Source organism: Thalassophryne amazonica, chromosome 9 (genome assembly GCF_902500255.1).
Source record: "Thalassophryne amazonica chromosome 9, fThaAma1.1, whole genome shotgun sequence".
NCBI lineage: Eukaryota > Metazoa > Chordata > Actinopteri > Batrachoidiformes > Batrachoididae > Thalassophryne > Thalassophryne amazonica.
The window spans coordinates 107077769-107102123 of NC_047111.1; the positions used below are offsets into that span (position 1 = coordinate 107077769).

The 24355-nt window shown below is 40.8% G+C and overlaps 1 protein-coding gene across 2 annotated transcripts in view; it reads left to right on the forward strand.

Annotated features, from left to right (window-relative positions):
• The window catches only part of slc8a2a (solute carrier family 8 member 2a), a 120686-nt gene that overhangs the window by 81694 nt on the left and 14637 nt on the right, over positions 1-24355 (forward strand). For both annotated transcript variants that reach the window (XM_034178928.1, XM_034178929.1), the window contains exons 2-9: positions 920-1322; positions 2528-2665; positions 4043-4270; positions 4351-4629; positions 7548-7988; positions 8077-8438; positions 17417-17520; positions 22672-22689. In XM_034178928.1, coding sequence (XP_034034819.1) covers positions 984-1322; positions 2528-2665; positions 4043-4270; positions 4351-4629; positions 7548-7988; positions 8077-8438; positions 17417-17520; positions 22672-22689 — 1909 coding nt within the window. In that variant the 5' untranslated portion in view covers positions 920-983. The remainder of the gene's footprint in view (positions 1-919; positions 1323-2527; positions 2666-4042; positions 4271-4350; positions 4630-7547; positions 7989-8076; positions 8439-17416; positions 17521-22671; positions 22690-24355) is intronic.

The window sequence follows — 24355 nt, forward strand, 5'->3', positions numbered from 1 at the left end:
CAATCTGACATTTGGCCCCAATGAGTTTGATTTTCACTCAAATGATTGACCTCTGGATGACCTTGCCAGGGCCATTCTGGAATCCACTGATGTGCCACATTTGGTCTAAATTAGGTTGAAAATTTAATTCCTAGACCTTTGGCAAAATGAATTATTTGAGGGCTATTTTTGGGCCAGCCTTCATTGACATAAGTTTGGTAGAAATCAGCAAAAAGACCTGGAAGGAGCAGGTCAACAGACAGACAGACATGACCTTGGTCCTAGTGATTGACCTAAGGCAAATTTGACCTTCCTGAGCAATTCTGGAATCCACCTCCACACGTGTGAAATGTTTGGTGTAGATTATAGTGAAAAAGTAAAATTTTGACCTTTGACCCTAATGGTTATCCATTGGTAAAATTGACCTCCATGGTCCACTGTGCCGAGTTTGGTGGGCATTGGAGTGAAAAGCAAAATTTAGGCCTTTGACCCCAATGATCTTGGCCTTTATAAAAACAAACTGTTTAAGGAGAATTTTGGAGTTTGCCTTCATTCACATCACATACCAAGTTTGGAGAAAATGGGACAAAGGATCTGGGAGGAGTTGGGCAACAGGGCAATTTTGCATGCTGTTTTTTTTTGTTTGTTTTTTTTTTATCAAGTGTATCCTTGTGTTCGAGTAATTCTACCGCAATGGGATTACAGTCACAGCACATTTTTAATGGTGAGCTAAAATATAGCCAGATTTTTTCCGTCATTGTAAATCCGTTACCATAGAATTGGCTGATTGTTTCCTCACATTATACACTGAATTTTTTTTTTTTATTATTTAGAACAAAATAACAAGTGGGAACTATGATCTTTGATTTGGACAGTTTCTGAGTGTGAAGTTGTTGCACTTTATTGAACATTAATGCTGTGCATCCTTCTGTTTCTGCAGGAAGCTTATCTGACCCAGTGGCTCCCACAGCGACACCCAGGTCCCTCCTGACTTTAGGGATATAATGGGGCCCTTCCCCTTTCACCTATTCCCACTCCTCTTCCTTCTCCTCTTTCTCTCCCAATCCTGCACCTCCTTCAGACCCCAGAGTGTGGAGCGAGGTTCGGGCTCCCAGCAGCTTCAGCCAGCGGGTAACACAACAGGGTCTGGCAAGAAGACCTGTACAAGCAAGGTGGTGTGCAAACCAGGAATCCTTCTGCCAGTTTGGTTACCACCTGACCCTCCAGTGGGAGAACAGGCGGGCCGGGCTGTGGTCTACTTCCTGTGTTTAATATACATGTTCCTGGGTGTGGCAATCATCGCCGACCGCTTCATGGCATCCATAGAAGTCATCACCTCTCAGGTGACACTGAGTCATCCTCCTTTTCCACTAAATTATTCATTGTTAGCTATAACTAGTGACTAATAGGGATGTGAATCTTACAACAATTCACGATTCAATTCGATTCCGATTCTTGGGGTGACGATTCGATTCAGAATTGATTTTCAATTCAAAGAGCTCTGACAAATAGTTATATTACTTAAAAAATGTTTATGTTTAAGAAAATGCAGCTTTACAGGGTTAATCAAGTGATTCTAAAGAGGTAAATTTTCTTATCTGCTTTGCTCGTTCGGAGTTGGCTGGCAGTTTAGCGAAGTGATGGAGTGAGCGCTGGTCAGTAGTCGGCAGATAACGCTGCTCCCCTCTTTTAGCTCCGGGTGATAGCGTAGCATGTGGGCTTGTGGATTTGAAGTGTTTCCGAAGTACTTGACTTTCATTTTGCAGATTTTGCACACTGCATAAGTCATGTCAAGCTCCTTCTTACGCAGCAAATAATAAAATCCAAAATGCACCCAAACATTTGCCTTCAGCAAAGACGGTGCTGGCTGAATTAGCTCTTCTTCCGCCATGCTAAGCTGCAGCTCACAAATGTTTGAAGCACGCCGGACCCTCTCCTCACGGGGATGCTGCAGTACGGAGACCGTTGCCTGACAAACAGTACACGCAGCACGTAAGCAAGAAAATGTTTTTAAAAATGCTTTTAAAAAATTGATTCTTGGACATTTTGGATCGATTCAGAATCTTAATAAATAAGAATCACGATTCGGACGTGAATCGATTTTTTTTCTAGCACCCCTAGTGACTAATGTCGTTTGCTGTTGGTGATCTTTAGCCAACAGTAACTGACTTAACCATCTGGATTAGCGTCTCTTCAATGCTCATCTGTGACGCGTGCGCATGCTCAGTTCTGCTGGTTGCAATCTGAAACCTCACCTCTAGATAACCTCAAAAACGTAGTCCGTCATCTTTACGTATAAACTTACCACACTTTCACACATCAAAACACTTTTGTTGTTGTGCTACCAGCTGCTCCTGTTTTGTTCAGGTTCACCACAGCAGATACAACCGGATTCGCATTGGTATTTGGCACAAGCTTCACACCGGATGCCCTTCCTGACACAACTCCAGTTTTACCTGGAGAAACACACACAGCCCCTGGTGTTCCAAGGAGGTCTCCTTTCCAAGTACTAACCAGGCCAAACATTTTGCTAACTTGTTTTTTCTAGGAAAAAGAGGTAACTATCACCAAAGCCAATGGGGAAACGATTGTAATGACAGTGAGAATCTGGAATGAGACCGTGTCCAACCTTACACTCATGGCTCTGGGCTCCTCAGCACCTGAGATTCTGCTTTCTGTCATTGAGGTACACAAAGTGTTTTGTTTTCGTTTAAAGCTACACTATGTTTGATTTAAGGGTGTTTATTAGCAGAAATGGAATTTAGCACTCATAACCAAATTACTGGAAACAATGAATCAATGTGTTTTACTGAGCTTGGAATAAACCCTTCATATTTACCACATGGAGGCCGTCATGTTACACCGCCATCTTTATATCGTAGCCCAAAAGGGACATACAGTGCATCCAGAAAGTAGTGACAGTGTTTCACTTTTTCCACATTTTGTGACAAAATGGAGTAAATACATTTCCCCCTCAAAATTCTACTCACAACACTCCATAATGACTATATGAAAAAAAAAATTTTTTTTTAGTTTTTGCAAATTTATTAAAAACAAAACAAAACTAAGAAATCACATGTACTTATGTACATGTGTTAAATACTTTCTTGATGTATCTTTGGCAGCAATTACAGCCTCAGGTCTTCTTTAATATGATGCCACAAGCTTGTTGCACCTATCATTGGGCAGTTTTGTCCATTCCTCTTTGCAGCACCTCTCAAGCTCCATCAGGTTGGATGGGGAGCGTTGGTGCATAGACATTTTCAGATCTCTCCAGAGATGTTCAGTCGGATTCAGGTCTGGGTTATGGCTGGGCCACTCAAGGACATTCACAGAGTTGTCCTGAAGCCATTCCTTTGATATCTTGGCTGTGTGCTTAGGGTCATTGTCCTTCTGAAAGATGAATCGTCGCCCCAGTCTGAGGTCTAGAGCGCCTGGAGCAGGTTTTAATCCAGGATGTCTTTGTACATTTCTGCATTTATCTTTCCCTCAATCCTGACTAGTCTCCCTGTTCCTGCATGCTGGATGATGGAGGCCACTGTGCTCATTGGGACCTTCAAAGCAGCAGGAATGTTTCTGAACCCTTCTCCAGATTTGTGCCTCGAGACAATCCTGGTTCGCAAAAAAAATCTAAAAAAAAAACTTTTTTCATATCGTCATTATAGGGAATTATATGTAGAACTTTGAGGAAAAAATTAACTTAATACATTTTGGAATAAGGCTGTAACATAAAATGTGGAAAAATTGCTGCGCTGTGAATACTTTCCAGAAACACCATACCTATATACACCACCATTTGTATTTTGCATCTTGGCTGGACTACTGAATAATAACAGAGGAATCAGTGGTTGCTCCCCTATACACTGTCTACTAGTTGCTTTGGAAGGCTAACAAGCTTAAGAGCCCTCACTTCATTGGAGCAGGTTGAACATTGACCAAACCAATGCTGATTGTCGTCTTACTGTGGTTAAGTGGCTCGTCAATACAATTTGTCTTAGTAGGAAAAGGAAAAAGTTTGATTGTTGAAATGCACTTTTTAGTCTTTAATATCTTACTTTGACAGGTGTGTGGACACAACTTTGATGCAGGTGAGCTTGGCCCAAGTACCATAGTGGGCAGCGCCGCCTTCAATATGTTTGTCATCATTGGCCTGTGCGTGTGGGTGATCCCTGATGGAGAGACCCGCAAAATCAAACACCTGCGTGTTTTTTTCATCACGGCATTCTGGAGTGTTTTTGCCTACATTTGGCTCTACATCATACTGGCTGTCATCTCACCTGGGACTGTAGAGGTTTGTGTATACAGTCTGAATGGATTTGCACAGCGTGGTTCAAAGTAATCATTTAAAGCTTGTCATATCTGTCCCGCTAGGTGTGGGAAGCAGTGGTGACGCTGCTTTATTTTCCAGTGTGTGTGATCTTGGCTTGGATTGCTGACCGTCGCCTACTCTTCTACAAATACACGCACAAGCGCTATCGTGCAGACAAGAGGCATGGCATTGTGGTGGAAATGGAAGGTGACCTTGAGCCAAAAGACATTGATGTGATCGTGGACAGAAAGCTGTCAGAGGGCACTTCATGTCCTGGAAACTCTTCCAGCGTGGCGGCCTCTGTGCAGACGGGCAATGAACTCGACCAGAACAAAGAAGAGGTAACACACAAGATTGAATGATATGATATACAGTGCACCTGGAAAGTATTCACGGTGCTTCATTTTTTTCCACATTTTGTTATGTTACAGCCTTATTTCAAAATGGAGTAAATTACTTTTTTCCTTCAAAATTTTACTCACAGCACCCCATAATGACAACATGAAAAAAGCTTTTTTTTTTTTTTTTTTTTTTTTTTTTTTTTTTTTTTTACAATTTTCAAAACAAAAACAACAACTAAGAAGTCACATGTACATAAGTATTCACACCCTTTGCGCAATACTTTGTTGATGAACCTTTTGCAGCAATTACAGCCTCAAGTCTTCTGGAATATGATGCTACAAGCTTGGCGAACATATTTTGGGCAGTTTTGCCCATTCCTCTTTGCAGCACCTCTCAAACTCCATCAGGTTGGATGGGGAGCATCGATGCACAGCCGTTTTCAGATTTCTCCAGAGATGTTCAGCGGGATTCTGGTCTGGGCTCTGGCTGGGCCACTCAAGGACATTCACAGAGTTGTCTTGAAGCCACTCCTTTGATGTCTTGGCTGTGTGCTTAGGGTCAGTCTGAGGTCAAGAGTGCTCTGGAGCAGGTTTTCATCCAGGATGTCTCTGTACATTGCTGCATTCATCTTTCCCTCAATCCTGACTAGTCTCCCAGTTCCTACCACTGAAAAACATTCCCACAGCATGATGCTGCCACCACCATGCTTCAATGTAAGGATGGTGCCTGGTTTCCTCCAAACATGACACCAAAGAGTTCAGTCTTTGTCTCGTCAGACCAGAGACTACAGAGAGTGAAAATGCCCGAATGTTGTTCCCAACTATACAGTAACAGGTCTGAAATGTCAGCCCAGCGTTCATACAAATAAAAACTATGTTCAACTCTTTGTCTGTCCACTCCGCTACAACTATGTCACCTCCGCTAGTAGGCTGTTACTGCTCCGTGCACCTCTGCTGGCCTCCGCTGACCATGACAAACATCAACATTGGCTGACTGACGTTAACTTAGCTCCAGCAGAGTGTGGTGAAGCTCGACGCTGGTCGACATTCATCATTTTTTTTCACTCTCCGTTGGCAAACGCAGGGTTAATCTGCAGATTGTAAATGAAGTGAGCCACTTCACATCATAGTGTGAATGGGCCCTAAAGGTAGTATCTCACTGGGCTGCGACAACTTGCAAATGACATTTGCGAAGGATTTCACAAACTTTTGTGCAATGTTTGCAGGGGTTTTCCATGCTCTCTCTTGAGGCACAGGGCATTGCTCAGTTTTTGATTTTGGTTTGATTTTTTTAATTGTTCAAAAAAATTGTGTGACAAAGTTTCTTGACAAAGAGCCACACGTGTGTCACAAACCCGTCTGAATGCAGTCTCCACTACTCAGAATCTGCAAGAAGTGTGAGAAAACTGTGTGAGTAGTTGATGAATTATGAAACTACATTGTGAGCGATTGGAGACAAAAATGAGGCTCTAACATTCCTTGTGGGACGCACGAACTGCCCTGGGAGCATGCCAAAACAGCAGAGATGATCAGAGACGGAGAGGAACAGCACTTCTGGAAGCTGCTCCGGCAGCCCCGGTGTTGCAGACCGAACGGTCCGCCCCTAAAAATCGGTCCGCCTTTTGCATCTGCGCATGCGTCATTTTGGACCACAGCAGCACATCTGAGATGGAGTCTCTTCACCCATCAGATGATAAAGGTAAAACCTCTTAAATCATTCTAAAGTCAGTTTTAAGCAGAAACGAGACCATTTTAAGCAGAAACTCTACAAAATTCCATGACACTTTGAAATGACCAACGTGCAGTGAACGCATCACCTAGCAGCTCGTTTAGCCGTGGCGCTCAGATTGCCTCCACCACCTTTTATGATGAAATAATGCTGAATTTATATGGAAGTGATTGTTGTACAAAAGCTTCAGATATCTGTCGCTGAGATAGATGATGACTGGAGTGCAGTTTGAAGCAGAAACGAGGTGATAATCCGTGAACCACGTCATCAGAGGGGGGCCGATTTTTAGGGGGACCGTTCGGTCTGCGACACCGGCCTGCAGGACTCCTGTTTGCATAATCTGGATGTATAACAATACGTTACTGTTTTATTCTCTATTGTTACTATTTACAATGCTTTGCTTTTCATGCCTACAGTTGTGGGTATTTCCACAGCCTCTTTTCACATAATAACAATATAATAGCAGCCCACAGCCATCCTGAGAATTTTGTGCACAAAAGTATCATTTCAGTGAGATTCCAAATGAAAAACTGTTGCATATTTGCATATTTGTGTCTCCAAATACTCCTCAAACATCACAGCCCAGTGAGATACTACCCTAAGGGTTAAGTTGACCCATACATTAGTGCATTGCACAGTCCACCCAGTTCACCCGGTGAACCAGTATTCCTGGTTCAAGGCATGCCCCATAAGTCAAGTCAACATGTGGATCCCAAACTGAAACTCCTGTTGTGATGACCCTGAGCAAAATGGAACAAGCCCCATGACATCTCATTGAATTGTGTTATGTTTTGTTGTTTTTTTGGTAGAATTAGGCTGACATCCACAGCTGTTTATTTTCATTCAACGGTGGGACAGTGCTGTAATCTTTTTACAGTAACAAGCTGTTGTATTTTACAGTAGGCACACTGTGGAAAAACAGTATAAAAGCTGTCAGTTCTAGCTGCCAGTGGTTTACTGTAAATTAACACGGACATGTTTTACAATGCAGATTGAATCAACTAATTTTTGTTTGTGTCACCAGACCCTCTGCAGGACCTCACCACATGTACAGCATTTCTAGCTGTACGCACACAAAACTGACTTTTTGCAAAGGAACTGTGGTTTTAAGAAGCTGTTCAGAACATTTGTGAAAAAGTTTCGCAGTCTTTTGGGTCTAATGGTGTACATGGTTTTCTCACCTGGGTAGGTTGTTCACATCTTGAAAGATCTGAAGGAGAAACATCCTGATAAAGACATGGACCAGTTGATTGAGATGGCCAACTACTGTGCCCTGGTTCAGCGGAAGAAGAGTCGTGCTTTCTACCGTATTCAGGCAACGCGCTTGATGATTGGTGCTGGCAATGTGTTAAGGAAGCATGCTGCCAAGCGTGCACAAGATGCAGCTGCTGGAGGCCAGGAGGAAGACAAAGCCACATGCTCTCACATTTGTTTTGAAAGGGCACAGTACCATTGCACAGAGAACTGCGGCATTCTGAGCCTTGGAGTGATCCTTGAAGGTGGCACAGGCCAGAACACTTTCTATGTAGACTATTATACAGAAAATGGTTCAGCCAACGCTGGAGCGGACTATGAATTCTGTCAGGGGACTCTGGTGTTTAAGCCAGGGGAGACTCAAAAAGAGATCAAAGTGAGTGAGTGAATATCTTTTGCAGTCAGTTTGAAGTGTATGTATTAAAAAGACTCTTTATGACCTTTCTTTGGTCTTGACACCACAGGTGACCATTTTAGATGATGACATCTTTGAGGAGGATGAGCACTTCTTTGTGCATCTTCAGAAGTTGAGGTTAGAGGAGTCTGGAAGTGAAGGGACAGGTACCCCACCCAAGGGTAGACTAGTGGAGCCACTAGTTACCACCATCACTATATTAGATGATGACCATGCTGGAATCTTCACCTTTGGTCAGCAGGTTCTACGTGTGAGTGAGAGCACTGGTACACTGACAGTGACAGTAGCAAGGAATTCAGGCTCCAGAGGTACCGTTGCTGTACCATACCATACGGAGGATGGTAGTGCCAAGGCTGGAGTGGACTATGAGGAAACCAGAGGGGAGCTGGAATTCACCAATGAGCAGACCAGGTGAGACACGGACCTGCAAATTACAATGAACATTAGGAGATGAAGATGCTGAGAATATTTTGACCTGGAGCTTGTCAAGAAAGAGTACAAGACACTGAGTCTGCCATTTCCTACAACACAATACACAATGGAAGGTATCAGAGGGGCGATGCTTTCTTGGTGCAGACTCATTATTCTGCACTAAGGGGAGTGGGTGTAGCCAGACCAATAATTCAGACATTGTTAGTCTAGCCCTACTAATGTCAGTTGGGTGGTTTTCGGGGTATAATGTGGTATCATCGTTATGTAACCTATACCACATACAACCCCTGGCAAAAATTATGGTATCACCGGCCTCGGAGGATGTTCATTCAGTTGTTTAATTTTGTAGAAAAAAAGCAGATTACAGACATGACACAAAACTAAAGTCATTTCAAATGGCAACCTTCTGGCTTTAAGAAACACTATAAGAAATCAAGAAAAAAATTGTGGCAGTCAGTAACGGTTACTTTTTTAGACCAAGCAGAGGGAAAAAAATATGGACTCACTCAATTCTGAGGAATAAATTATGGAATCACCCTGTAAATTTTCATCCCCAAAACTAACACCTGCATCACATCACATCTGCTTGTTAGTCTGCATCTAAAAAGGAGTGATCACACCTTGGAGAGCTGTTGCACCAAGTGGACTGACATGAATCATGGCTCCAACACGAGAGATGTCAATTGAAACAAAGGAGAGGATTATCAAACTCTTAAAAGAGGGTAAATCATCACGCAATGTTGCAAAAGATGTTGGTTGTTCACAGTCAGCTGTGTCTAAACTCTGGACCAAATACAAACAACATGGGAAGGTTGTTAAAGGCAAACATACTGGTAGACCAAGGAAGACGTCAAAGCGTCAAGACAGAAAACTTAAAGCAGTATGTCTCAAAAATCGAAAATGCACAACAAAACAAATGAGGAACAAATGGGAGGAAACTGGAGTCAACGTCTGTGACCAAACTGTAAGAAACCGCCTAAAGGAAATGGGATTTATATACAGAAAAGCTAAACGAAAGCCATCATTAACACCTAAACAGAAAAAAACAAGGTTACAGTGGGCTAAGGAAAAGCAATCGTGGACTGTGGATGACTGGATGAAAGTCATATTCAGTGATGAATCTCGAATCTGCATTGGGCAAGGTGATGATGCTGGAACTTTTGTTTGTTGCCGTTCCAATGAGATTTATAAAGATGACTGCCTGAAGAGAACATGTAAATTTCCACAGTCATTGATGATATGGGGCTGCATGTCAGGTAAAGGCACTGGGGAGATGGCTGTCATTACATCATCAATAAATGCACAAGTTGACGTTGATATTTTGGACACTTTTCTTATCCCATCAATAGAAAGGATGTTTGGGGATGATGAAATCATTTTTCAAGATGATAATGCCTCTTGCCATAGAGCAAAAACTGTGAAAACATTCCTTGCAAAAAGACACATAGGGTCAATGTCATGGCCTGCAAATAGTCCGGATCTTAATTCAATTGAAAATCTTTGGTGGAAGTTGAAGAAAATGGTCCATGACAAGGCTCCAACCTGCAAAGCTGATCTGGCAACAGCAATCAGAGAAAGTTGGAGCCAAATTGATGAAGAGTACTGTTTGTCACTCATTAAGTCCATGCTTCAGAGACTGCAAGCTGTTATAAAAGCCAGAGGTGGTGCAACAAAATACTAGTGATGTGTTGGAGCGTTCTTTTTGTTTTTTTCATGATTCCATAATTTTTTCCTCAGAATTGAGTGATTCCATATTTTTTTCCCTCTGCTTGGTCTAAAAAAGTAACCGTACTGACTGCCACAAATTTTTTTTCCTGATTTCTTATAGTGTTTCTTAAAGCAAGAAAGTTGCCATTTGAAATGACTTTAGTTTTGTGTCATGTCTGTGATCTGCTTTTTTTCTACAAAATTAAACAACTGAATGAACATCCTCCGAGGCCGGTGATTCCATAATTTTTGCCAGGGGTTGTAATAACAAATGAATAGCTGATTGATATCAGCTTTGGATCAACTGTTTAGCATTTGTAGCTGTGGAGATATCCTGAAAAATGTGTTATTTTGGTGGGGGGTGGAAAAATAGGAAATTTCATGTCATTTTCATCATCATCATTCTGAGTCATACCATATAATGTCAAATAATTTGCTGATTGATAAAATCTTTGGCTAAATTCTGTAGATCTTGAAAAAGGGGTTTTTAGACATGTCTTTGTGTTTCTGTGACATCATAATGATGTCACTTACACATACCACATAATGACGTATAATTAGCTGATTGATATAACATTTGAATCACCTCTCCACTCCAATTGGTTGTGGAGAATTGGTAGAAAATGTGTTTCTTTTCTGAGGATTGTAACATAATTTCATAATGTCTCTGTGATATCATCATGATGTTAATAGTTCATAGTCTCAAGACATCCAAGGAATATCCCTTCCAAATCGGGTGAAAATCTGCTCACCCATGTTATCGTTTTTTTTTAATTATTATTATTATTATTTATTATTTCTCTGTTACGACCATTCATCACCCTCCCAATGCCTTTTTTTAAGAGATACTTATTTGTTTTATTGCATGCCCTTCTGTCTAATCCTTCTGTTCTATACTGTGATGTGACACTGAAATTTCCCCATTGAGGGATGAATAAAGGCTTTTCTTATCTTATCTTTCGATTTTACATTGAAACAATGAATGTGAAAGTACACTTTCTCTTTAAAAATTAAGAAGTGTCCTCTGTACTTTCTTAATATGACATAATATGTGTTTGATTTGTTTTCTTTTTAGTAAACTAATTTTTTTTGACAAGTTTGATGCCTGATAACCCAACTGTGGAAGTACTAGTACAAGGATAATGGGTCTCAGGCGGTCTTGAACCAGGGACCTTCTGTTTGGGAGGCAAACGTGGTAACTTCTTGTGATATTTATGATTAATTTTTGTTAATTAATGCTCACATTGAGTGCGGGTTGATGTCACTATTATTGATCAGTAACTGCAGACAATGAAGACCATAACCACAACAGCTGTTATTCTAATTCATATTATCACACAGAATCTAAATTGTGTGCCTCAGTTCAAAATTTTTATCTGTTTACCTGAACCCAGCAGTGATTCTTAAAACAAAGCATATTATACAGAGAAAATGTGTTGCCAATTATTTGTCTGTCACCCTCTGTAAATGGAGGTAGCGCAGCTAAGCAGAATTACCTGACGACTTCACGCCCCATGTTAATCCCTGATCAGCTGTAGGCGCCTTCTCTCAACCTTCGTGCACTGATAGATCCTTTTCCCATTAAATTTTCACATTATATGCACCATTTGCACACGATCCGATTGTACAGTTGGGGAAAGGCTCTTATGTAACACAACCAATTAACAGATTCTGTGTCTTGATTGTAAAGGATGTGACACTTTAAAGGAATGTAGCTGCTAATGGAGACGTGTTACTTGTATTTTCTGCTGTGACTCTCGTTTACAGTCTGTCTGTACAGAGTACCTGTTATTTGCCAGCAAGTCATCACTGTTCCACATATTACCAAGGACAACCTTAATGTTAATGTTAGTAAAGCCGTTAGATTGGCATGCTAATGAACATGGGGCCCTTTTAATTATTTAAATCTCTAAATTATTAATTACACTGGTCAAAAAAAAAAATCCCTTGCATGGACTTTAAGAACTGATTTCGGGTCATTTTGGGGTGCTGAATCCAAATCCGAGCTCAGATTTCCTCTAAGTTTTTAGCAATCTTGCATGTTCCATAGTGGTGGGGACAGCTAACCAAAAAGTTAGCTTCGATACCGCTAACTGAAAAGTTATCTTTTGTAAAGCTAAACCGATAAACCACCCAAAAATTTATCGGAACCTACAGCTAACCGATAACTTTCAGTATTGCTTCCAGTACACTTACAACTACTAACTAGCTGATTTTGAGTTTTAACACCACGATCACTTTTGGGAGCATCAAAGGCGACTACATATCCAAACAATGAGTCAGCACTTTCTGTCTTTGTGCCCCTGCCCACTGCTGGAAGCTCCTCTTACTACATACATACAGTATTTTGCAGCAGTGAAGCAATTGAGAAGAGCTAAGCTCAACTCTACACACACACAAAACAAGCCTTCATTCCTTAACAGAATACAGCTGTGCCGCAATGAGGCAGAGGGTCTTGGAAAATAATCAGTTTTAAGTTATGGTTTGATTTTTTTTTTAAATCATCAATTATTCCAGATAGAATAACTCCGTTAATGTCAATTCTGTCATTTGTACAAAGTTAAAATATAACACATATCTTTTAATTTTAAATAATGCACTAATTCTGAAGTTTTGTAACAAACACAGACGGATGCCAAAGGGATTATGGGTAAATGAGCCTCCGCTAACACTGATTGGTTGACTCATTCATTCTATGTAAAAACCAGTGCGTTAATGTGAGGTGTGTTGGTGTTTACATTTAAATGTGCTTTTGTAAAATATGGCTTTTTTAATTTGTAAAAAAAAAAAAAAAAAAAGCCATTTGCAAAAAGCCAAAAAGTAAAGTTGTGATTTGACAACCATCTGATATATCCAGGGTCAAAATAAATAGAACACTGCCATCTACTGGCGTCCAGATGCTCATACCGCCATGAACACTACCGGCCAGTAGATGGCAGTACAGACTGTGAAAACTTTGCCAAAACAAATTCCAGATAATCCGTGTCTGCTACGTTTAAGATGTGTGGAATTTAATAAATCCAAACTGAATTTCAGACAACTTATATATATTACTCTGGAACAAAGATGACAGACAGTGTTTGACATAAGCAGGACTCTAAAGAGCAAACAGGAATCGATTGCAGTGATTCCAGTTGAAAATAATGGAGAAGCAACCTGGGCTTCTTCTGGCATTTTTACATAAAACAAACACAATAACGTCTATAAACCCAGAGAATATATTCACAAGAGTTTTTAAGGCACAATATACAAAGAGTTTAATGCTGTTGTCCATGTGGAGCCTGGTCAGAGCATCTCAAATGCATTTCTTCTGTCAAGAATGTACTGAGATTACCCATAATGCACCTGGACACAGCATGTCCACACTAAAACCTTCAAAATTAGTGCATTACTTTAAAACTAAAACATAAATCTGATATTTTCACTTTATAAAACTTCAGACGTAACATCAATTTAAATAACTTATCCAAAATTAGTTTGGTTAACATTTTAACCATAAGTTAAAACTGTATGCCTTTGGATGACTTGGGTGATATTGCCAGCGTATCAGTATGGGGTCAAAGGAAGTGAGCTTTTTCCTTTTCTGTGGCCAGTTCTCCTTTGCCTGCAGAGGATAGAGCAGTTTCTTCTGGAACCAGCTCTTCTCTGTTTGCAGAGGATAGAATTGCACATTTATTATAAAACATTTAACAGGTAGGTACTCAACTGATTTTAGACTTCATAAATGCTTGTAACTGTTAAGCTTAGTTCACCTCGTCTGAAAAAATATGTTAGCAGCAAAAATGTATCGGACCAAAATTTATCAGAAGATAATTAGTCCGCTGATGGTTTTCAAAGTTATCTGAAAAGCTAATCCGATAATGAAAACATTAGCTTCAATAATAAGTGGATTAGCAGAACTGTGCCCACCACTGATGTTCCATATTGACGGATTACGCAAAAGTTGCTCATTCACTCACGGGTTTGACGCCACTAATCATGCACAAAAGCAGCTTCAAAAGCATAGTTTTTAAACCAGGTTCGTGAAATGTGAACAAAAGCCATAATATCGTTTATGGCACCAATGAGGTGTGCAAGACTGCAGCTTTTACTTCAATGCTTGATACAAGAAGTAGCCATGAAGCTAGAAAAATAGCTGTTTCCAGACAAAGTAGTAAGGTTAAGAAATGTTATCATTTTAAAACATATGTTTAACTGTAACAGCATTAAGCCGTGGTCACAACCCGCCGTACTTGCACGTGCGTGCAGTCTACTTGCAAAAACGTGGGCTAAATTTGGAGATCCGTACTTCGTAAGTACTGCCTCAGTATGAATTTAGGAGCACGCAGACACACACAGACACGCCGTAGAGGTTTTAGTGCATGCAGAACTTTCGCTGCGGTCAGGCTGCAGATTCACCAGCAGTGCAGATGACGCACGTTGTGAGTACTGCCTCAGTACGGATTCAAAGCAGCAAATTTTCATTCAATTACTATTGAATTAACCAAATCCGTACGTAGGCAGTACAGATTACTCACCACATACTATGGTGGCCGACAGACTTGCATGCACAACGCAGCTTCTCACTTGAACTTGGACTTTATTTCCAAACGTCAGCAACACACACTCCACAGCTTCAGTCTGTTAACTAGCTGTAACTTTTCGAGGCAAGTAAACACTCGTACAACCGACCGCTGCAGGCTGGACATGCTCATGCATCGCCAACGGCGAAAAACACCTGCCGCTCCGGTCCTGCTCATAAAAAAGAAAAGCGACCCCACACACACACACACACTGCTTTATTGTCAACTCTCTTTATCGTTACACTCCTAGAGACATGCGTTGAACGTACTCCCTCCCTCCTCTTGCTACTGCCTCCGTACGTTTTCACAAAAACGTAGTGGCCATGGCATCCGCAGAAAACGTACGGCGAAAAAAAACGCACGGTGGGTTGTGACCAGGGCTTTAGTTTCTTAACAGGAATGTTTGTTATTGTGTGACAGGTTCAGCAGTTTACAGGTTAGTGAAGACTTTGCACTGATTCTTTTTTTACGCTAAGGTAGTTACCATATCTACGACTTCCAAGTGAATGAACTGTTGCAATGACCCAGATATTTTCTGTGGTTGTTTCACTTTACCACCACAAAGACGGGTAAATACTTTTATCAAAAGAGGGTACTTTGCTTATTTTGGAGTACTACTTGGTGACCAGGACAAACACTGGGCACCTTACCAAGTTTGCACATCTTGTGTCAAAACACTGAGATCCTAGTTTCAAGGAAAGAATGCTGAGCTCAAATTTTGTGTGCCAGTGGGTTGGAGATAACCAGAAAACCACTTTGATGACTACCTTGTAAATGTCAAGGGAGGTATAAGAAAAGCAAACACCACTTGCAATACCCCAGTTTACCCTCCGCTATACGACCGGTTCCCCACAGTGATGAAATATCCATACCCATTTTCACCAAGCTCCCAGATATTGATGAGGAAAAGTTTACTTCTTCCACTTCTTCATCCACTTATGGTGATGAAGAAGAAGGGGATATAGTGCATGAGGCATGGGATACAGATCAAGTTTCTCTGTATAGCCAGACCGAATTGAATGATCTGGTCTGAGATAACTTCCTTGGCAATAAGAAAGCTGACAGTTATAGAGAGATGGTGGAGGAGCTTCTCCACAGTCTGTAAGAACGAACCTGAAAACCTTGGTGACGTAAGTGAGGAGCAGGGTGAGCGTTTCCATCAGGACATCAAAGTGATGGAAGAATGTTAAAAAGGTTGATGGAACTGCAACATGATAGCAGATTACTGCTGTAATTTGATGAGAGTGTTGCCACAGTTACTTTGAAAAAGTAACCCAATTACTGATTACTCCTTGAAAAAGTAACTTAGTTATTTTACTTATTACTCAATTTTAAAAGTAACTAGATTACTAGTTACTTGTTTAGTTCCTTTCAGCAGCTGCCGACAACCCCCCCCGCAACCTCAACATGAAAATGATCATCCGTTTTGCCAGTACTCACTTTCTAGTCACCTTTCTTGACTTCAGTGAACATAAATACTTGTTTAATAAAAAATAAAATAAAGGCACCTTCCTTGACATCATATTTAAAAGTTGACAGCACTGGAATGGTAAAACTTACCATTTCTAACCTACATTGTTTATAAAAGTAGCTGTTAAATTCTTTCTAAAATTTTTATGACATTTAAATTCTTTCTAAACATTTTAGTTGTTGAAATTATTATTATTATTATTATTATTATTATTATTATTAAGTAGTATTAGTAGTGGTAATAGTATGAAAAGCCATGCCCCCCCCCCCCCCCCCCCCCCCCCCCCCCGGGCTGCAGCAGCCGGACACAGCGCACTTCCTCCATGTGCTTGTTGATTTCAGGCATTTTTCTGCACCGATTACAGGCCAGCAATGGTAGCTCAGTGGTGATGTTTCTGTCTGGCAATCAGAGCTTTTGGAAAGTGCAGGTTCGAATCCCGTGGGTGGCACGTATTTTGTATTTTTTTATTTTCACAGCAGCTGCTCGCACTTTGTTCCCGCATGCACGAAACTGTTGCAGCATTTATTTTTTATTTTATGTTTAATTTTTTCTTTTTTGCTGTTTTTACCCCACAACTCCATAACATTCAGTCATAGTTAGTCCGAACTATACTGTTTTGGAACCATTATGATCAGACAAATAATGTGGTATACTTTTCAATTTGATTGGAGCATCTTTTAATTTTGACTTCTGAGTAATTCTTCATTGACTGTACCTGGCTGTCGCTACCACCCTGGGATGGTTGTCATACATTTTTGTGTGTAGGCTATGGTACACTGAGGCAGGATTGTAAGTGTTATTTAGTCTCCTTAAATGATACTGATTAGGACAAATTTAACTCTTGGCTCATGGACTAATGTCTTGATGCAGTTTATGTCTCAAGATGAAATTTGGTAGACAAAGTGACATCACCAAGATGTTGGACTAGTTCCACATTCGGTATGTCTTGATTCTAACTGTGGCCAGCAGGGCCAGAGTCTATTAAATCCTGTGTAGCAATATCACGTTTCAATTCTAACTGTGGCCACCAGGGGGCTAACTTTAACACCATAAAAACTTAATGGATTGTCAAGAAACTTGCTACTGTAGATTATACCTTGCTCAGATGTTACACATGTTCAAGGTTGAAGTCAGTGACAAAGATTAGAGTGAGGATTTGCCCCTTTTTTTTATTTTTTTTGGATAATATTTAATTTACTATTGGCTCTTTTCTCCAGTCAGGTACTACAAGTTCGCATTTTAAATGTGGGAGAATATGAGAAGCAAGAAGACTTCTTTATTGTGCTGGAGGATCCCAAGTGGTTGAAGCGAGGAATCTCTGGTAAGAACTATTATCAATTCCATCAATAATTTGTATCTGTATTTTCATTGCATGCTAGTCAATAGTCAGTGGATATTTAAGAAACACTTCGAGTAGCCAGGATCAAATGTCAAAACACTAACAGAAACAACAGGAGCTGGATGCTGGGCATCTGCATCACTGCCAGTAACCGAAGATTACACGTCGGTTGTCGTTGTTGTCTCTGCTTTACTGTGGCAGAAGCGTGTCACTCAATTATGAATTTTAGTATAATTTAGGCACCTGTTGCCTCTGAGCTTATACTTGTATATTTATAGGTGGAGTGACACAGAAAAGGACTTTAATAGAAAAAAAAAAAAAAACTCAGATCAAGTCTCATGTCTCCCAAGACACATTCACATGTATCCACCTTCGTCTTGTTTGCAGAGCTTTGGACTGGTCATAGAGAGAAAGAAATAGTACCATACTCCAAATACTATTGTGTCCACATGAGATATAATTCATTCACACATTTTGATAAAGAATGTTTAATTAAAGTGTAGGTGACACCAAAAAATGTGCACAAATAATCACTAAAAATGATGAAATGTTGATATTTTAAAAAATCCTGAACAATAAAAGTCGATGATAAGTGTGCAGGTGAAGGATAAACAACAGCTGTCTGAAGCCTGCACTCTATTTCAGCCCCGTTCAGCCCTCAGCCGCGGCTATATTGTCGCTACTGTTGTGTGGGCCGCCAGAAGAGGAGGTACTGCTGGCCCACCACCAGAGGGCGCCCTGCCTGAAGTGCGGGCTTCAGGCACGAGAGGGCGCTGCCGCCACGGACACAGCCGGGGGTGACAGCTGTCACTCATTATCTCATGACAGCTGTCACCCATCTACACTTCATCTTACTACTCCATAAAACCCGGACGTCATCTCCACCTCATTGCCGAGATATCATCTACCCGTGAAGGTAATATTCTCTGCTGTACTGAAAACTGTGTCATAGTCTGAACTCTTTGCAGCCGCTTTCCTGTTGTGAGCCTTATCTGCTGGATTGGCGTTTGGTGTGAACAGCGACAGCTTCGCTTCATTTCCCAACCAGATAAGTGGTTAACAGGAGCTGCACGAACGTGTGATTAGGGGTGGAGGTGACTTTCCACCTTCTGACTGTTTTTGTTACTGGGTGTGCACACACCCACATCTCACTGTTTGTGCTCCTCGCCAGCAGTACCAGATCCGACAGTCGGGGACGGTGATCACCTGGGAATTCGGTATTTGGCGGCTCCAGTATTCACCAGGTTCAGTGGCGGCGGAAATCGTGTGGTTCCGGCTCTTCTCAGGACAGACGTCTTCTATCCTTGAGCCTGCCCACACGTCACCTTTGTGTATTGACTGCTATCAGATTCTGAGATTGTCTGTATATTCGTTGTGCACATTCACAACATTAAATTGTTACCTTTTGGCTCATCTATTGACCGTTCATTTGCGCCCCCTGTTGTGGGTCCGTGTCACTACACTTTCCCCAACAGCTACGTCATCAGCGGAACGGCACCTGCTGATTCAAGACCAAATCAATTACAAACACGGCAGAAGTTGAGCTGTTTTTGGACGATTTTTTTCTAGTGTGGAGCTTTTTTTTTTTTTAAGTCCAGTCTGAAGGTTTTTCTGAAGCAGCTGTGGGGACACAGTATTTATGGTTTGGAGCCTTATTTAGATGACAATAAACGTTAGAGGAAAACCTTCAGTCTGACAACATTGACGATATTGGCAGAGTTCAGAACACAGAATGGTCATAAAAGATAAATAAATAATGCAGGCAATTTCGGCAGTGATAAACTGTTTTGTTTTTGTTTGTTTTTTTCACAGCTCTTTGGTCGTAATCAACTGATGGACTGAAAATATCAGCTGTTTCTAAAATAAATATTGTTTCCTTCTTGAATACAGTACTGTACATTAATAGTGTAGCATGTTATTATTAAATATTAAAACCATTCACACAAGAACTAAATATATAGTCGTACCTGTCTGTTTCAGTAAGATTCTCTTTAAACTTATCCACCTTTACGAAACGACATATTTAAAAATAATTTCATTCCTGGTGAGAGGTTTCAGGGCCACCTGTAATCCGCGCCTCATGTGCTCTTAATGTCTAGAAGCGATGACATTATCTCATGATCCAGAATACAATAAAATAATCTGAAAATACTGTTTTGTCTCAGTGTGAAGTGGAGCAGCCACGGACACCGTGAAAGTGCGCGCATATCAATATAAGTGTTCCACCTGCCGTTCTGCTGGCGAAAATTAACCGAAAACATGGTGCAGCTCTGACCGGAACCACTCGGTGGAATAGGGGTTGTCAGTAGCCCGTAAAAATCCATAAAATAATGGGGCTGTTAAGATAATGGTTTCTCATGCTGACGCCACTTCCTCTTTCTTCTCTGATGTCGGCGCTCGCCAGGAAGTTCATGGTTTTTAGTGGCGAGCAGTTCAAAATCCGAATATTTATCTCTTCAAGAACTGTGCACCGGGAAAGGATAAATTTCAAACTGTTGTTTAATTTTAGTCTTAAATATTCATGAAAACATGGCAGTACATGTCACCTACACTTTAAGCTTTTAGGGATGAGTTACAAACACATGTTGACATTTGCTTTCTAAGGTATTATTGTTAGTAAAAGGCAATTAGAAAAAAGACACTGACAGAGGTGCAGTAAATGTCATGGTTTTGCAAGAAAGGCTGGACTATTGTGCTTGCTCTCGTATGTACATTTATCTCATGTCAACACAATAATTAATAAGTATGACTGAAATCATCAAAACCTGGAAATAAATTCAGCAAAATGTATATGGCCCACGTGTGCATTAATCAATCAATTTTAATCAATCAATTTTTTTATATAGCGCCAAATCACAACAAACAGTTGCCCCAAGGCGCTTTATATTGTAAGGCAAGGCCATACAATAATTATGTAAAACCCCAACGGTCAAAACGACCCCCTGTGAGCAAGCACTTGGCTACAGTGGGAAGGAAAAACTCCCTTTTAACAGGAAGAAACCTTCAGCAGAACCAGGCTCAGGGAGGGGCAGTCTTCTGCTGGGACTGGTTGGGGCTGAGGGAGAGAACCAGGAAAAAGACATGCTGTGGAGGGGAGCAGAGATCCATCACTAATGATTAAATGCAGAGTGGTGCATACAGAGCAAAAAGAGAAAGAAACAGTGCATCATGGGAACCCCCCAGCAGTCTACGTCTATAGCAGCATAACTAAGGGATGGTTCAGGGTCACCTGATCCAGCCCTAACTATAAGCTTTAGCAAAAAGGAAAGTTTTAAGCCTAATCTTAAAAGTAGAGAGGGTGTCTGTCTCCCTGATCTGAATTGGGAGCTGGTTCCACAGGAGAGGAGCCTGAAAGCTGAAGGCTCTGCCTCCCATTCTACTCTTACAAACCCTAGGAACTACAAGTAAGCCTGCAGTCTGAGAGCGAAGCGCTCTATTGGGGTGATATGGTACTACGAGGTCCCTAAGATAAGATGGGACCTGATTATTCAAAACCTTATAAGTAAGAAGAAGAATTTTAAATTCTATTCTAGAATTAACAGGAAGCCAATGAAGAGAGGCCAATATGGGTGAGATATGCTCTCTCCTTCTAGTCCCCGTCAGTACTCTAGCTGCAGCATTTTGAATTAACTGAAGGCTTTTTAGGGAACTTTTAGGACAACCTGATAATAATGAATTACAATAGTCCAGCCTAGAGGAAATAAATGCATGAATTAGTTTTTCAGCATCACTCTGAGACAAGACCTTTCTGATTTTAGAGATATTGCGTAAATGCAAAAAAGCAGTCCTACATATTTGTTTAATATGCGCTTTGAATGACATATCCTGATCAAAATGACTCCAAGATTTCTCACAGTATTACTAGAGGTCAGGGTAATGCCATCCACAGTAAGGATCTGGTTAGACACCATGTTTCTAAGATTTGTGGGGCCAAGTACAATAACTTCAGTTTTATCTGAGTTTAAAAGCAGGAAATTAGAGGTCATCCATGTCTTTATGTCTGTAAGACAATCCTGCAGTTTAGCTAATTGGTGTGTGTCCTCTGGCTTCATGGATAGATAAAGCTGGGTATCATCTGCGTAACAATGAAAATTTAAGCAATACCGTCTAATAATACTGCCTAAGGGAAGCATGTATAAAGTGAATAAAATTGGTCCTAGCACAGAACCTTGTGGAACTCCATAATTAACTTTAGTCTGTGAAGAAGATTCCCCATTTACATGAACAAATTGTAATCTATTAGACAAATATGATTCAAACCACCGCAGCGCAGTGCCTTTAATACCTATGGCATGCTCTAATCTCTGTAATAAAATTTTATGGTCAACAGTATCAAAAGCAGCACTGAGGTCTAACAGAACAAGCACAGAGATTTCAAATGCCCAATGTAATAAAATGTGGAATCAATATAGCTATGTTAGCTAGCTAGCTAGATCTTCCCACTTATCTGAAGAAAACTGGCCATAATTATAAATTATTTTGTTGATTTTTATTTGTTATACATCATGTTGTCGAGATTTACTTTCACTGTAAATTTAAAGGTAATAATTTCAGAAATTTTTATATAGAGAAGCTTGAATTCTTTTGGTTAGGTGATGGTCTTGTGGTTAAACGATGTGCTTAAGACCAGAAGATCGTCCGTTCAAACCCAGTCAGCCTGCAAAATCACTAAGGGCCCTTGGGCAAGGTCTTTCATCTCCCAGTTGCTCCTGATGTGTAGTGAGCGACTTGCATGGCAACACCCTAACGTGTGTCAAGGGGTGAATGTGAGGCATCATTGTAAAGCGCTTTAAGCTTCTGATTCAGATAGAAAAGTGCTATATAAATGCAGTCCATTTACTATTTGAAACTTGATGTCATAAAAACATTTCAAATGTGTAAAACCTCATGAGTGCCTGTATTTTTTGATGCTACTGTAAATTTGTGCTTCATGCAACAACAATAAAGCTGACACACTAAAATACCACAGAAAAGAGGTGTATGTTTGTCGCTTTACTGTCTGAGCCACTGAACACAGAACTGTTGGATGAAACAGCTCGCTGAACCTTGTGTCGCGTATTAAACTGTTTTCCGACCTGAATGTTTTGTTTCCTGTATGATGTTGGATTGAATTTCTTCTGTCTTTCTTTACAGCTTTGCTGCTAAACCAGGGTAAGATGGTTTACGGCTTTGTTGTGTTAAAGGTGTGATGTGCAGCATTTTAACTGTTTTATGTCGTGCCCAGCTTCTTTAAACAGCATGTACATGTGTGCTTATGTGGGTGTGTTGGTTTAAAAGCTTTTTTTAATTCTAGTGTACTATATCTCTTCAAGTAAAAAACGCAAATGTCAAAAAGTCTTGCATGGCGGGTGCACGACACGTGTACACTCTGCACACAGCGATGCGCAACAGCACATAACAGACAATGACTAAAACATACATTAATGCAAATAAAACTCAGACCTAAAGGGGATAAAAACAACTTTAATAACTTTTTTGTTTGTTTGTTTTGTTTTTTCTTCCATGTTTTAATGCTGCTGTCGCAGACCGACCGGTCCGCCCCAAAAAAGTGGTCCGCCCTTCCTCCACTGCGTATGTGTCTTCGACGAGCTCAGCCGCTCGTCAAAGACAGACTCTCTTCACCCAACGCAATCAAATAGATTAATGGGATTATTAACCATCAGATGATCAAATTAAACCTCTTAAGTCATTCTAAAGTCAGTTTTAAGAAGAAACAAGACGATACTCAGTGACGCTTTGAAATGACCAACGCGCAGTGAATGCATCAGCTAGCTGCTCATCAGCTAGCAGCTCATCAGCTAGCAGCTCATGCAGCCGCAGTGCTCTGATTACTTCCTCCATCTTTTATGATGAAATAATGCTGAATTTTTTGTGTAAATGATTGTTGTACAAAAGCTTCAGATATCTGTTGCTGAGACAGATGATGACTGGAGTGCAGTTTTAAGCAGAAACGAGGTGATAATCCATGAACCGCGGCAGATGATGCATGCGCAGTGAAGGCAGGGCGGACCGATTTTTAGGGGGGACCGTTCAGTCGGCGATACCACTTTTCTCCCTCGCCACAGTTGTGTGGAGATCAGATAGATGACCTGGGTGGATTCAGCTTACGTAGGAGGTCTGTACTTTAAATGTGGTTTGAAACAAATCTGCAGATGGCCAATAATACATTTTTAATATACCTGTGTTTAAAAACAGTAATAACACGCTTCAATTCTGAACAGAAAAAGAACACTGACATCAGCACCAAAGCCCATGCATAGGGGTGTGCATGTCCAGTTAGAGACAGTTTTTTGCTTACCTCATAAGCACTGCATTCAACAGGTCTTGGAATTTCTGTTCATTCGGGCATTTGTCATCCATCTCAAAGGCCAGTTGAAACAAGTGCACCTCACGTGCACAGCCGTACACGTTGGTCACTGAACACTCTTCACACACAGTGGCTGCAGCAGACATTTAAGGATGCGTTAACCCCAGTGTCGTAGCAACTTGCTGCATTAACCCACTTTTGCCAGCTTATTCAGTGTGCGCACTCTGTCTGCACAGATCTCTTTCCTGCACTGTGTAGTGTGTGCTTTAAAGGGAATGGCACTTCACACTCTGATTGGTTGATATGTTATGGAACATTAATGAATGAACGACATAAATGTACCCACTTTGTGCCCGGTGGCCAGCTTTGTGCTCAGTTTCATCCCCCTCTAAACAGCAAATAGATGCACCAAAAACATTTGAGCCACCCTGGACCACTCATACTGTGTCTGCTGTAAATATAAGGCCCTAAATGTTGATAACTTGTGACACCAGAAACAACAAAGTTCCT